The sequence below is a fragment of the Ranitomeya imitator genome, chromosome 9, assembly GCF_032444005.1.
Source record: "Ranitomeya imitator isolate aRanImi1 chromosome 9, aRanImi1.pri, whole genome shotgun sequence".
In the NCBI taxonomy this organism is placed as follows: domain Eukaryota; kingdom Metazoa; phylum Chordata; class Amphibia; order Anura; family Dendrobatidae; genus Ranitomeya; species Ranitomeya imitator.
Window position 1 is genome coordinate 155,441,357 of NC_091290.1, and position 15,616 is coordinate 155,456,972.

At 48.8% G+C, this 15,616-nt stretch overlaps 1 protein-coding gene across 10 annotated transcripts in view; it reads right to left on the minus strand.

The window, feature by feature from the left end:
* The window catches only part of NDRG4 (NDRG family member 4), a 257,500-nt gene that overhangs the window by 15,605 nt on the left and 226,279 nt on the right, over positions 1-15,616 (minus strand). For all 10 annotated transcript variants that reach the window (XM_069739584.1, XM_069739583.1, XM_069739588.1 and 7 more), the window contains 8 exons: positions 4,817-4,937; positions 4,673-4,735; positions 3,614-3,674; positions 3,413-3,499; positions 3,179-3,235; positions 1,883-1,986; positions 1,634-1,690; positions 1,304-1,355 (listed from right to left, as the gene is read on the minus strand). In XM_069739584.1, coding sequence (XP_069595685.1) covers positions 1,304-1,355; positions 1,634-1,690; positions 1,883-1,986; positions 3,179-3,235; positions 3,413-3,499; positions 3,614-3,674; positions 4,673-4,735; positions 4,817-4,937 — 602 coding nt within the window. The remainder of the gene's footprint in view (positions 1-1,303; positions 1,356-1,633; positions 1,691-1,882; positions 1,987-3,178; positions 3,236-3,412; positions 3,500-3,613; positions 3,675-4,672; positions 4,736-4,816; positions 4,938-15,616) is intronic.

Genomic DNA, 15,616 nt, shown 5'->3' on the forward strand with positions numbered 1-15,616 from the left:
ATGAGCTGGGACGTATGGGAAAAACTCCACTAGCCTGGTTGCCTGCAATGCGTTGACCATGTGAGTGTTACTTTTCTCATTTAAACCCTGTTTATTTCATAATTACCCTTGTACATATTTGCAATTGTTGTGTTGGGTTAGCTTCGGACCCGTTTAATCGAAGCTGGTGGCAGCGAGAGTGTGCTGACTTTTGGGGGTTATGCTGAAGCGACTGCGGCATTGCTAATTATTGTTCCTGCCTGAGTGGGAGTAGTTATCGCGTCGCTGCAGCGTGCCCAATAGCCAGTACATAGCAGGCAGCCTTTCTGGCGACTAATTACCCAGGGTGCAGTACCTAATCTGACCTGAGAGTAAGGGGGCGCCAGAGAGCTGCAAGTGTTAAGTGGAACTGTAAGCGGCATATACATAAATCCCTGCAGTTTGTGGTATATAGAAAAGCAGTGGGATACCTAGAATAAGCCCCTGCTGTAAACTAGGAGATCAATAGCCCTGTGTGTGGTTTTTTATCACATCGTGGAGTGGACGGATAACTAAGATAAGCCCCCTGCACATGTGATAGCCGTCTGTTGGCCTAAAGTCACCTCAATCCGTGACGTAGGGGTGACGGTCACGGTGGGAATCCTGACCAATTGGTGACAGCGGTCAGGGGAATCGTGACAACGAACATCAGCTCACTGCACAAAAATAAGCCCTCACCCAGCCCCAGAGCCCAAAAATGGAGATGCTATGGGTGTTGGAAAATGGCGCTTTTTCATTTTTAACACACAAATGTTGGATTTTTTCCACACCACTTAAATGAAAAGAACCTGTACCCTAGACATGTTTGGTGTCTACGAACTCGTACTGACCTGGAGAATCATAATGGCCGCTCAGTTCTAGCATTTAATAAACATGGTAACAAAAAAATTACGGAATTGTACTATTTTATTTACAATTTCAACGCACTAGAAATTTTAATTTTTTCCCCATTCTCCACTAAATTATATGGTAAAACCAACGGTTTCGTTCAAAAGTACAACTTGTCCCGCAAAAAACAAGCCCTTACATGGCCATATTGATGGAAAAATAACCAAGTTATGGCTCTGGGAAGAAGGGGAGCAAAAAACAAACACAAAAAAATCGGAAAACCCCAGGGTGGTGAAGGGGTTCAAGAAGCCACTAAAATTCCCGAGAAACAGAGCGATTCCCGCCCGCTCGCGAGGATCTGGGGACCCGTTATTTGCCGACACCTGTGGCCCGGCCTACACGTATCTGGTCCCTAACCAGGGGTCACACAGGGGACACAGATGAGCACCAGACGCACCACGCCGTCTTCAGCCGGGGAGTTATCTCCAACAACCAGCATCACTGGAGTCCTGCGGGAAGAAAAGGACAAGGACTGGAGACAGCACTAAGCCCGACAGTCATGGATTCATCTGCAGTCACAAGTGTCCTCCTGAAAGCAGCGTACTGCGTCTTCTAGGCCCCCGCTTATATTCATCTCCTCCCTGACCACATCTACTGCTTGTAGATAGAAGCACTCTATAGCCTCCCAACGTTTCGCCGCACCATGGCATCAGCAGGGGTACAAGGCACATACTCCAGTGACGCAGTTGCACGTGGTGGCGCCTGTGCACTGCGTACAATCACTTACCTAAGGGTCTTGGCGTTTGGGACAGTCCCAGGCCGATTCATCTCCAAGTCTCTTCGACTGAGGATGAGAAAGAACCATGAGATAAAGGGCACTGTATAATGGGCGACATGTGGACCCTCCAGCACTACCTCCCATCTATACTGATCCACCCTGTAACCTTCTAGGAGCAACGTCACCTGCCGTCCGGTGTTACCAATAGTCCCCTCCTCCGCGGTCATGGTGGGAGGCCGAAGAGAAGAGACCACTTACCTGTTGTACATGTTCCAGAAGAGCTGCAGGTTGTTCTGGTTCACACAGCTACTAATCTGCTGGCGGTAATTCTGCACGAGCTCCGTGTTACTCATTAGCTCCTCCTGGGGCAAGAAACACCACAATATGGCAGCATTATACCGCAGTACATCAGTCACTAGTGGTGTCCACACCGTTACCTCTACAGGAGACAGGGTCACTAGTGGTGGCCACACTGTTACCTCTACAGGAGGCAGGGTCACTAGTGGTGGCCACACTGTTATCTCCATAGGAGGCAGGGTCACTAGTGGTGTCCACACCGTTACCTCTACAGGAGACAGGGTCACTAGTGGTGGCCACACTGTTACCTCTACAGGAGGCAGGGTCACTAGTGGTGGCCACACTGTTATCTCCATAGGAGGCAGGGTCACTAGTGGTGTCCACACCGTTACCTCTACAGGAGACAGGGTCACTAGTGGTGGCCACACTGTTACCTCTACGGGAGGCAGGGTCACTAGTGGTGGCCACACTGTTACCTCCATAGGAGGCAGGGTCACTAGTGGTGGCCACACTGTTACCTCTACGGGAGGCAGGGTCACTAGTGGTGGCCACACTGTTACCTCCATAGGAGGCAGGGTCACTAGTGGTGGCCACACTGTTACCTCTACAGGAGGCAGGGTCACTAGTGGTGGCCACACTGTTACCTCTACAGGAGGCAGGGTCACTAGTGGTGGCCACACTTACCTCCATAGGAGGCAGGGTCACTAGTGGTGGCCACACTGTTACCTCTACAGGAGGCAGGGTCACTAGTGGTGGCCACACTGCTACCTCTACAGGAGGCAGGGTCACTAGTGGTGGCCACACTGTTACCTCTACAGGAGGCAGGGTCACTAGAGGTGGCCACACTGTTACCTCCATAGGAGGCAGGGTCACTAGTGGTGGCCACACTGTTACCTCTACAGGAGGCAGGGTCACTAGTGGTGGCCACACTGTTACCTCTACAGGAGGCAGCGTCACTAGTGGTGGCCACACTTATCTCTACAGGAGGCAGCGTCACTAGTAGTGGCCACACTGTTACCTCCATAGGAGGCAGGGTCGCTAGTGGTGGCCACACTGTTACCTCCATAGGAGGCAGGGTCACTAGTGGTGTCCACACCGTTACCTCTACAGGAGGCAGGGTCACTAGTGGTGGCCACACCGTTACCTCCATAGGAGGCAGGGTCACTAGTGGTGGCCACACCGTTACGTCCATAGGAGGCAGGGTCACTAGTGCAGACATACAGATACCACTCACTGTGTGACACAGAGTAACAGTACCTGACTGAAAAGATGAGACAGCACAGTATCAGGGAGAGCGCTCGTCAGTCCAGACAGCTGTGGAGAGAAAGTGGTAAACTCAGTATGTGGTCAGTGAGGTGTTAAATGCTGCTGACCCCAAAGGTCAAATCTATGCAGCCAATAGGCGACTATTATATGTCCTAGCTATAGGTCTCCAGTTGTGGGGGGGACTGAAGGGGCCACCTATGACTTGGTTTCTTTCCCCTACTGTACCTTTGAGGCTGCCCAGTCAATCCAGCCTTTTCCATTGGGATCAATGTTGACCAGCACCAACCCTTCCACCATCTCCGGGAAAATCAGCTACAAGGAAATAAAAGATTGAAGTCGCTCAGCAAGACATGACCACCTGGAGGGGGCGCTCCACAGACACGAGGAATCTGTTGATTTTTCAGATGACAATCATGGCTGACTTACAGAAAATTTAGCAAGAACATAAGATCCAGCACCAACTCCAATGCCAATGATCGTCTGGAATCTGCAATACAGAGTAAGAAACAACATGTGCCAATACAGAGTAAGAAACAACATGTGCCTAAAGTTCTGTTCATGGCGACATGTGCAAGGTCTGAACGCATCACGTCTTGTCTGATCCTCCGGTCACTGTCTGAGGTCTCATCATGTGCCCAAGGTCATTAATGTGGAGTCTGGTTGTGTGTCCGAGGCCTGGTGGCGCAGACGCGTGTCCGAGGCCTGATGGCGCAGTTGTGTGTCCGAGGCCTGGTGGCGCAGACGCGTGTCCGAGGCCTGGTGGCGCAGACGCGTGTCCGAGGCCTGGTGGCGCAGACGCGTGTCCGAGGCCTGGTGGCGCAGACGCGTGTCCGAGGCCTGGTGGCGCAGACGCGTGTCCGAGGCCTGGTGGCGCAGACGCGTGTCCGAGGCCTGGTGGCGCAGACGCGTGTCCGAGGCCTGGTGGCGCAGACGCGTGTCCGAGGCCTGGTGGCGCAGACGCGTGTCCGAGGCCTGGTGGCGCAGACGCGTGTCCGAGGCCTGGTGGCGCAGACGCGTGTCCGAGGCCTGGTGGCGCAGACGCGTGTCCGAGGCCTGGTGGCGCAGTTGTGTGTCCGAGGCCTGGTGGTGTAGACGTGTGTCCGAGGCCTGGTGGCGCAGTTGTGTCTCCGAGGCCTGGTGGTGTAGACGTGTGTCTGAGGCCTGGTGGCGCAGACGTGTGTCCGAGGCCTGGTGGTGCAGTTGTGTGTCCAAGACCTTGTGGCGCAGACGTGTGTCCGAGGCCTGGTGGTGTAGACGTGTGTCCGAGGCCTGGTGGTGAAGACGTGTGTCTGAGGCCTGGTGGTGAAGACGTGTGTCCGAGGCCTGGTGGCGCAGACGCGTGTCCGAGGCCTGGTGGTGTAGACGTGTGTCCGAGGCCTGGTGGTGCAGTTGTGTGTCCAAGACCTTGTGGCGCAGACACGTGTGTGTTTGCTCCATGCAGGTAAAGGGTGTACTTATTTGTACAGATTATACCACCAAACTCACCCAAAGTGCTGAAGGACACTTGGGATCATGGCCGCCAGGTTCTCCATGGTGGGATACTGATAGCTGTATGAAGAAAGGGCACTAGTGACAGATTCCTGCAAGGTGGTGACTGCACTTTCTGGAGGTATGGAAGGTGTTACTTACCCTTGTGGAAACTGGGAAGCCCCCATCTGCTGTCCGGGGGCATCAACATGACAGACAACAAAATGCTTGGTGATTTCCTGCATGTCCTCATAGTTGAAAAAGGTGTTAAAGCAAAGCTTATCTGAAATATAAGGAAAACGCAGAGTGAGCACAATGGATAGTCGGACCGTCACAGAAGGATTAACTGCCGCTGCACCCCATCCTCACAGTCATAGAGAAAGATTAAAGGTACCGTCACACTCAGCAACGCTGCAGCGATATAGACAAGGAGCCGATCGCTGCAGCGTCGCTGTTTAGGTCGCTGTAGAGACGTCAAACACAGCAACTCCAGAACGATGCAGGAGCGATCCAGTAATGTAACGGCGACTCACTTCTCGTTCTCGCTGGTTGTTAGCTCCATGTCAAACAGCCGGAGTGTACCGATCCGACACACATCTAGGGGCCCTATGCTCGTTGCAGGCGTTGTTGCTTTTGATGTCAAACATGACGATACACGCCGACCTGACGACCAAATAAAGTTCTGGACTTTCTGCTACGACCAGCGATGGCACAGCGGGATCATGATCGCTGCTGCGTGTCAAACACAACGAGATCGCTATCCAGGACGCTGCAACGTCACGGATCATTGTCGTTCTCTTTACAAAGTTGCTGAGTGTGACTGTACCTTAAGATCCGTAAGACATCCCCAGGGAGGACAGATTCACCCCGTCATCTGGGACACGAGCTTACACTCAAACTCCTTGAAGGAGAATTACACAGTGGACATATGGGGTAAAGGACATTAGTGATAGCTGGCAAAGAGAAGCTCATTACACCACCCTTATGAAGCAGGGGCTGACTGCGGTGACCAAATGATTAAAGCAGGACCTCTATTGGGGGAAGTCAGAAACACTGGTATTCGTAGATTCAAGAGGCAGAGAAGTAGGAAATCAACAACTCTAGATGCAACTTCTGCTCTTCAGAGGAAACAAGCTGGGGTACCTCTTTCAGTACCACCCCGTGTTTCCGGAGGTCCACTCTGCTTTGGCTGGAGTCTGAATGAAGGACGCTGGCTGGAATTGCTTGGTTACATGGGCGCATATAAAATCACTGCTTGTCCACGTATTTCCAGTCTGACAACACTTTACTCACAGGACACAGAATATATCACACAGATACAGAGGGCAGGCCAATAGAAAAAGCGGCAGGCCAGACATACATTACAATAGCTGCAGGTGGCCGGAGCCTGCCGATATTTACTGTGGGAATTACAAAGGTGGGGGGCGGACAAAAGGGAAATATTGTGTCCCCTCTGCCCAGGGGCGCAGCCTGTGGGCTGATGCATTGGGGACATGCATCTCACATGGAACCTATTATACATACATATAGCTGCAGAACATATTCTGGGTGCTGAGTGGTTCCGTAACACTCACCTTCTGAGGTCGCGCGCTGTCCTCAGCAGTGCAAGCGGCAGGTTCCGGTGCCAAGGATGCTATGCGAGAAGGACTTGGCATGACGTCACGGTCATGTGAATGCGACGTCATCACAGGTCCTGCGCTCATACCAACCCTGGGAGCGGAAGCTACGGTCATGTGATCACGACGTCATCACGGGTCCTGCGCTCATCCAACCCTGGGACCGGAAGCTGCCGCGTGCACCGCACACAGGCGCCAGGACCTCAAGGGGTCTTCGGAAGGTGAGTATATGTTTATTTTTTATTTTAAGTCTTTTTTAACCACGCATATAGTGCCCACATTGCTATATACTACATGGGCTGTGTTACATACTGCGTGGGCTCTATTATACACTACGTAGCTGTGCAATACGCTACGTGACTGTTATATACTACGTGCGCTGTGCAATATACTACGTGGCTCTACAATATACTACATGGCTCTGCTATATACTACGTGGCTGACCAATAAACTACGTAGCTGTGCAATACACTACGTGGCTATGTTATATACTACGTGGCTGTGTTATATACTACATAGCTCTGCTATATGCTACGTACGCTGTGTTACATACTACGTAGCTCTGTTATATACTACATCGGTTGTGTTATATACTACGTCACTGTGCAATATAGTACGTAGCCTGTGCTATATACTACCTGCATATTCTAGAATACCCGATACGTTAGAATCGGGCCACCATCTAAAAATCTAAAACATATATATATATATATATATATTATTATTTATTTATATAGCACCATTGATTCCATGGTGCTGTACATGAGAAGGGGTTACATACAAGTTACAAATATCACATACAGTAAAAAACTAACAATGACGGACTGATACAGAGGGGCGAGGACCCTGCCCTTGCGGGCTTACATTCTACAGGATTATGGGGAAGGAGACAGTAGGTTGAGGGTTGCAGGAGCTCCGGTGTTGGTGAGGCGGTAGCTCCGGTGTTGGTGAGGCGGTAGCTCCGGTGTTGGTGAGGCGGTAGCTCCGGTGTTGGTGAGGCGGTAGCTCCGGTGTTGGTGAGGCGGTAGCTCCGGTGTTGGTGAGGCGGTAGCTCCGGTGTTGGTGAGGCGGTAGCTCCGGTGTTGGTGAGGCGGTAGCTCCGGTGTTGGTGAGGCGGTAGCTCCGGTGTTGGTGAGGAGGCAGCGGTGTCAGTGCAGGCTGTAGGCTTTCCTGGAGAGATGAGTTTTCAGGTTCCGTCTGAAGGATCAGACTGTGGTTGATAGTCGGACATGTTGGGGCAGAGAGTTCCAGAAGATGGGGGATATTCGGGAGAAGTCTTGGAGGCGATTGGATGAGGAGCGAATAAGTGTGGAGGAGAGAAGGAGGTCTTGGGAGGACCAGAGATCACGTGAGTGAAGATATCGAGAGATTAGTTCAGAGATATATGGAGGAGACAGGTTGTGGATGGCTTTGTAGGTCAGTATTAGCAATTTGAACTGGATACGCTGAGGGAATGGGAGCCAGTGAAGAGATTTGCAGAGGGGGGAAGCGGAGGAGTAGCGAGGAGAGAGATGGATTAGTCGGGCAGCAGAGTTAAGGATGGACTGGAGAGGTGCAAGGGTGTTAGCAGGGAGGCCACAGAAAAGGATGTTGCAGTAGTCAAGGCGGGAAATGATGAGGGCGTGCACAAGCATTTTAGTAGATTGGGGGTTGAGGAAAGGACGGATCCTGGAGATATTTTTGAGCTGGAGGCGACAGGAGGTGGAAAGAGCTTGGATGTGTGGTTTGAAGGACAGGGCAGAGTCGAAGGTTACTCCGAGGCAGCGGACTTCGGGTACAGGGGAAAGCATGATGTCATTGACTGCGATAGATAGGTCAGGTAAGGAAGATTTGTGGGATGGAGGAAAGATGATGAGTTCAGATTTGTCCACATTGAGTTTGAGGAAGCGAGAGGAGAAGAAGGAGGATATGGCTGATAGGCACTCTGGGATTCTGGACAGCAGAGCGGTGACGTCTGGGCCAGAGAGGTAGATCTGAGTGTCGTCAGCATAGAGGTGGTACTAGAATCCATGGGACTTTATGAGTTGTCCCAAGCCAAGTGTATAGATTGAGAAGAGTAGGGGTCCTAGAACAGAGCCTTGGGGGACTCCAACGGAGAGAGGGTGGGATATATATATATATATATATATATATATATATATATATATATATATATATATATATATATATATATATATATATATATACACACACACATACATATACATACATATATATATATATAATTATCCTTCCCCATAATCCTGTAGACTGTAAGCCCCCAAGGGCAGGGTCCTCTGTGTATAATATATATATATATATATCTGCCTGCCTTCGACAGCGTTGCCAACTGCCTCCTACTACAGATCCTCTCTTCCTTTGGTGTCAAAGACCTTGCCCTATCCTGGATCTCCTCATGCCTCACCAACCGCACATTTAGCGTTTCCTACTCCCATACTACCTCTTCATCTCACCCCCTCTCTGTTGAAGTCCCCAAAGGCTCTGTCCTATGACCTCTTCTATTCATAGTCTATACATTTGGCCTAGGACAACTGATAAGGTCCTATGGCTTCCAGTACCACCTCTATGCCGATGACACTCAGATCTACCTCTAGCTCAGACGTCACCTCTCTGCTCTCCAGAATCCTAGAGTGTCTATCGGCCATATCCTCCTTCTCCTCTCGCTTCCTCAAACTCAATGTGGGCAAATCTGAACTAATTATCTTTCCTCCATCTCGCACTCCTTTTCTACCTAATCTATCACAATAAAGGAAATCACACTTTCCCCCATCCTGGTAATCTGCTGCCTCGGAGTAAAGGTACCTTCACACTCAGCGACGCTGCAGCGATACCGACAACGATGTCGATCGCTGCAGCTTCGCTGTTTGGTCGCTGGAGAGCTGTCACACAGACAGCTCTCCAGTGACCAACGATCCCAAGGTCCACGGTAACCAGGGTAAACATCGGGTTACTAAGCGCAGGGCCACGCTTATTAACCCGATGTTTACCATGGTTACCAGCGTAAACGTTAAAAAAACAAACACTACATACTTACCTTCAGCTGTCTGTCCTCCGGCGCTCTGCTTTCCTCTGCACGGTCAGCCGGAAAGCAGAGCCAGTGCAGAGAAGCAGAGCGCCGGTGTGTTTGTTTTTTTCACGTTTACCCTGGTTACCAGTGAAGACATCGCTGAATCGGCGTCACACACGCCGATCCAGCGATGTCAGCGGGAGATCCAGCGATGAAATAAAGTTCTGGACTTTCCTCAGCGACCAACGATCTCCCAGCAGGGGCCTGATCGTTGGTCGCTGTCACACAACGATTTCCTTAACGATATCGTTGCTACGTCACAAAAAGCAACGATATCGTTAACGATATCGTTATGTGTGAAGGTACCTTAACCCTTGACTTTGCCCTGTCCTTTAAACCGCAGATCAAAGCTCTCGCCACCTCCTGTCGCCTCCAGCTCAAAACTATTTCCAGAATCCGTCCTTTCCTCAACCCACACTCTACCAAAATGCTCGTACATGCCCTAATCATCTCCCGCCTCGACTACTGCAACATACTCCTCTGTGGCCTACCTTCTAACACTCTGCCACCCCTCCAGTCCGTCCTTAATTCTGCTGCCCGACTAATTAATCTCTCTCCTCACTACAGCCAGTGCCAGGCAGCAGCTGCCAAGGCAAACAGGATCATGGGGTGCATTAAAAGAGGTCTGGATACACATGATGAGAGCATTATACTGCCTTTGTACAAATCCCTAGTTAGACCGCACATGGAGTACTGTGTCCAGTTTTGGGCACCGGTGCTCAGGAAGGATATAATGGAACTAGAGAGAGTACAAAGGAGGGCAACAAAATTAATAAAGGGGATGGGAGAACTACAATACCCAGATAGATTAGCGAAATTAGGATTATTTAGTCTAGAAAAAAGACGACTGAGGGGCGATCTAATAACCATGTATAAGTATATAAGGGGACAATACAAATATCTCGCTGAGGATCTGTTTATACCAAGGAAGGTGACGGGCACAAGGGGGCATTCTTTGCGTCTGGAGGAGAGAAGGTTTTTCCACCAACATAGAAGAGGATTCTTTACTGTTAGAGCAGTGAGAATCTGGAATTGCTTGCCTGAGGAGGTGGTGATGGCGAACTCAGTCGAGGGGTTCAAGAGAGGCCTGGATGTCTTCCTGGAGCAGAACAATATTGTATCATACAATTATTAGGTTCTATAGAAGGACATAGATCTGGGGATTTAATGTGATGGAATATAGGCTGAACTGGATGGACAAATGTCTTTTTTCGGCCTTACTAACTATGTTACTATACTCCTCCGCTTCACCTCTTTGCAAATCCCTTCACTGGCTCCCAATTTCCCAGCGTATCCAGTTTAAACTACTAACACTGACCTACAAAGCCATCCATAACCTTTCTCCTCCGTATATTTCCACACTAATCTCTCAATATCTTCCCTCACGTAATCTCCCGTCCTCCCAAGACCTCCTCCTCTCCTCCACGCTTATTCGCTCCTCACACAACCGCCTCCAAGACTTCTCCCGAATATCCCCCGTCCTCTGGAATTCTGTGCCCCAACACATCCGACTATCAACCACATTCGGATCCTTCAGACGGAACCTGAAAACAAATCTCTTCAAAGAAGCTTACAGCCTGTAATGACCACACGGCCACCTCAACACCATCGGAGCTACTGCAACCCTCGACCTCCTGTCTCCTTCCCCATAATCCTGTAGAATGAAAGCCCGCAAGGGCAGGGTCCTCGCCCCTCTGTATCAGTCTGTCATTGTTAGTTTTGTTTACTGTAAGTGATATCTGTATTTTGATGTAACCCCTTCTCCTTCATGGAATTGATGGTGATATATACATATATAATCTCCCGTATATACTCGACTATAAGCCGAACCGAGTATAAGCCAAGGCACCTAATTTTGACACTGAATATATACAGTACAGTATATATATTGTGATGTCGCGATCACTAGCGGGTTGGGGAATACTCACTTGGCTGCGAGATTTAAAGGTACACAGGAACACTTTCCACTTTAAACAGTCTATTTGGTTTATTTTGCACTCATGAACCACTTGAGGCAATGTTATATATCACAGACTTAACACATAGTCCATAGCATATTATAGTATACGGCTTTAACCCACAGTCACTAAACACACCCGACCTTTTTGTCCAGTTACCTTACCCTGTCAGTCCTCTCTCCCAGGGAAACTGTCTTACTGGGATCACCGTCCTTGTGACCAGGGCACTCACGACAGTCCAGACCTGCAGAAGAAACGGTAGATTCCCCAACGCAGTGCCGTCACAGACTCTGCACATACGGCCTCTCCATGTGCTGTTCAGTATATCCGTCCCCACTTGGAACCGTCCAACACACAGACCACACCAGGTCCATGGCCTAACAATGTGCTCTTCAGGAAGTTAGCACCTCCAACACATAGGCCTTCCAGGACCTTATACACGGACCAAACAGGTCCATACACTCTCTTCCATGTGACCACACTATGGTCACATTATGTAGTTGTAACCACTCCCATAGATGGGAGGTGTGTGTGGTTAGCCAGACCAGCCCAGCTCTCTAACCCTGTAAGCCTCCCTTTAAAGCTACACAATAATGCTTGTGGGACTACAGGTCCCAGAACAATAATACTGGTTTACAGTGCAGACTCCCTCTGTGACACATACTGGCCATTTACAATCATGCCGGACACTGTCTCACCATCATAGTTATGCCTACAACTGCCATACATTCCCATAGCCTCAATACACCTCCGTGCTATATATATATACAGGCACACACATATACAGTGGGGAAAAAAGTATTTAGTCAGTCACTGATTGTGCAAGCTCCACCACTTAAAAAGACGAAAGAGTCCTGTAATTGACATCATAGGTAGACCACAACTATGAGTCAAAATGAGAAAACAAATCCAGAAAATCACCTTGTCTGATTTGGGAGTCAGTGCCAGACGTGTCCCCCTGCGTAAGCCAGTACATGTCCGGGCCCATATGAAGTTTGCTAGAGAGCATTTGGATTATCTAGTATGAGAGTATAAGAGTATTGGGAGAATGTCATATGGTCTGATGAAACCAAAGTAGAACTGTTTGGTAGAAACAAAAGTCGTCCTGTTTGGAGGAGACAGAATGTTGACTCGAATCCAAAGAACACCATACCTACGGTGAAGCATGGGAGTGGCAACATCATGCTTTGGGGCTGTTTCTCTGAAAGGGGACCAAGACGACTGCTCCGTGTACATGAAAGAATGAATGGGGTCATGTATCATGACATTTTGAGTGCAAACCTCCATCCATCGGCAAAGGCACTGAAGATGAAACGTGGCTGGGTCTTTCAGCATGATAATGATCCCAAGCACACCGCCAGGGTAACGAAGGAGTGGCTTCATAAGAAGCATATGAAGGTCCTGGTGAAGCCTAGCCAGTCTCCAGATCTCAACCCCATAGAAAACCATTGGAGGGAGTTGAAAGTCCATGTTGTCCAGCGACAGGCCCAAAACGTCACTGCTCTAGAGGAGATCTGCATGGAGGAATGGGCCAACATACCAACAACAGTGTGTGGCAACCTTGTGAAGACTTACAGAAAACGTTTCACCTCTGTCATTGCCAACAAAGGATATATTACAAAATATTGAGATGAACTTTTGTTAATGACCAAATACTTATTTTCCACCATAACTTCAAAATAATTCTTGCCAAATCAGACAAGGTGAGAACTTGCACAATTGGTGGCTGACTAAATAAATTTTTTCCCTACTGTGTGTGTATTTAGTGTGACATTAGTGGCAATTCTCATAGTCTGAAGGACCTGTGTACCCGCTGGTCCTATGAGCGGAAGTATCCCTGTCATGTGACCTGAAGGACCTGTGTACCCGCTGGTCCTATGAGCGGAAGTATCCCTGTCATGTGACCTGAAGGACCTGTGTACCCGCTGGTCCTATGAGCGGAAGTATCCCTGTCATGTGACCTGAAGGACCTGTGTACCCGCTGGTCCTATGAGCGGAAGTATCCCTATCATGTGACCTGAAGGACCTGTGTACCCGCTGGTCCTATGAGCGGAAGTATCCCTATCATGTGACCTGAAGGACCTGTGTACCCGCTGGTCCTATGAGCGGAAGTATCCCTATCATGTGACCTGAAGGACCTGTGTACCCACTGGTCCTATGAGCGGAAGTATCCCTATCATGTGACCTGAAGGACCTGTGTACCCTTCTTCTTCTAATGACAGAAGTATCCCTATCATGTGACCTGAAGGACCTGGGTACCCACAGGTCCTAATATAACTGTGAAAATACCTAATACACATACGCAGCAGGTTCTCAAATCTAATTAACTGATCACATGGTAGATATAGGTCATGTGATCTGTAGAACCGCCCCTTTTTCAGGTCATGAAAAGAAACCATTGAATTTACAAGTCATGAAAATATGACAGGTCTGTAAAAGGCGCCAGCCAATCACCTGGACGGACACTGTGATTGGATAGGTAAGCTCACCTCATAATACCATTATTTTGATAAGATAAAACATGAGGATTGGCAGATAAGATTACCAATCAGCTATATCCTTCTGTTGGTAAAGATCACTCAGGATTGGTCAGTCTGTCATTCATCTAGTGGTTGAGCTGAGTGACATCACAACCTACCTTCTATAGGCTGGAGAGTCTCATTCAGCAGCCTCACTCCCCTGAAGACGCCCGTAATGGCGAAACATGTTATATAGCAAGGTGTTGCACCGGTCCTAAGAGGTGGTGGCCCGCGGCGGCACCGTGCAGGACATATAGGAATGAATCTATAGGACGGAGTTATAGCAGCACAGCATCAATATAAAGGAGGGAATACCAGATCACTAATTCCTAAACCTACTGTCGAGAAAAAGATCAACAATCCATCAAATTAATAGATTCTGAGAATAATTGCCTCTAATATCACACTAAAAAGTGGAGATAATAAGATTAGATCCATCCAGCAGTTGTGGATCTGGAATCCTGGACTGTGCGGAACAAAACACCTGTAGATCTATAAAATGAGAGGTAGATTGATCCACTGGATCACTCCAAGGCCAGTAGAAATCCATACAGGGATCAATACAAACCTTGTGGTTTTACAAATGCACATACAGTATATTAAATTATTAAAGAAAGGTTCATTTTTGGTTACTCACAATCTTGAGCTGGGGTGTTTTTCCCGTCAGCAATCTGTAAATGAGGATCGAATACTCTGCGCTGATTCTTTATGAACGAGTAAAGGTGTAATAAACCCCAATATTCATCACTGGCCACCGGAGACAAAAAGCTTTGATGAGAGAAGAGTTACCTCTGAAGATTTTTGCTTCTCTGCTTCTTGAATATACAAATCCCAAACTGGATGGCTGTTTCCCCATAATAGACTTCTGTTGTAATGACCTGCTCACTACAGGAACTTTCTGCTTCAAAGGGTGGATGAAGCTCTCCCCAACTTTCTAATTCCCTCGTGTCCCTTGTTACAATTAGTTTCTTTCTCCCTTCCCCAAATGTTCAATGTGAGGCCCGCTTCACAAGGAGTACAGCCCGGTGATGCAGTGGTTAGCACTGTACTATATATAAAGAGCCCGGTGATGCAGTGGTTAGCACTGTACTATATATAGGGAGCTTGGTGGCTCAGTGGTTAGCACTGTACTATATATAGGGAGCCCGGTGGTTCAGTCGTTAGCACTGTACTATATATAGTGAGCCCGGTGATGCAGTGGTTAGCACTGTACTATATATAGGGAGCCCGGTGATGCAGTGGTTAGCACTGTACTATATATAGGGAGCCCGGTGATGCAGTGGTTAGCACTGTACTATATATAGGGAGCATGGTTGCTCAGTGGTTAGCACTGTACTATATATAGGGAGCCCGGTGATGCAGTGGTTAGCACTGTACTATATATAGGGAGCCCGGTGATGCAGTGGTTAGCACTGTACTATATATAGGGAGCCCGGTGATGCAGTGGTTAGCACTGTACTATATATAGGGAGCCCGGTGATGCAGTGGCTAGCACTGTACTATATATAGGGAGCCCGGTGATGCAGTGGTTAGCACTGTACTATATATAGGGAGCATGGTTGCTCAGTGGTTAGCACTGTACTATATATAGGGAGCCCGGTGATGCAGTGGTTAGCACTGTACTATATATAGGGAGCCCGGTGATGCAGTGGTTAGCACTGTACTATATATAGGGAACCCGGTGATGCAGTGGTTAGCACTGTACTATATATAGGGAGCCCGGTGATGCAGTGGTTAGCACTGTACTATATATAGGGAGCATGGTTGCTCAGTGGTTAGCACTGTACTATATATAGGGAGCC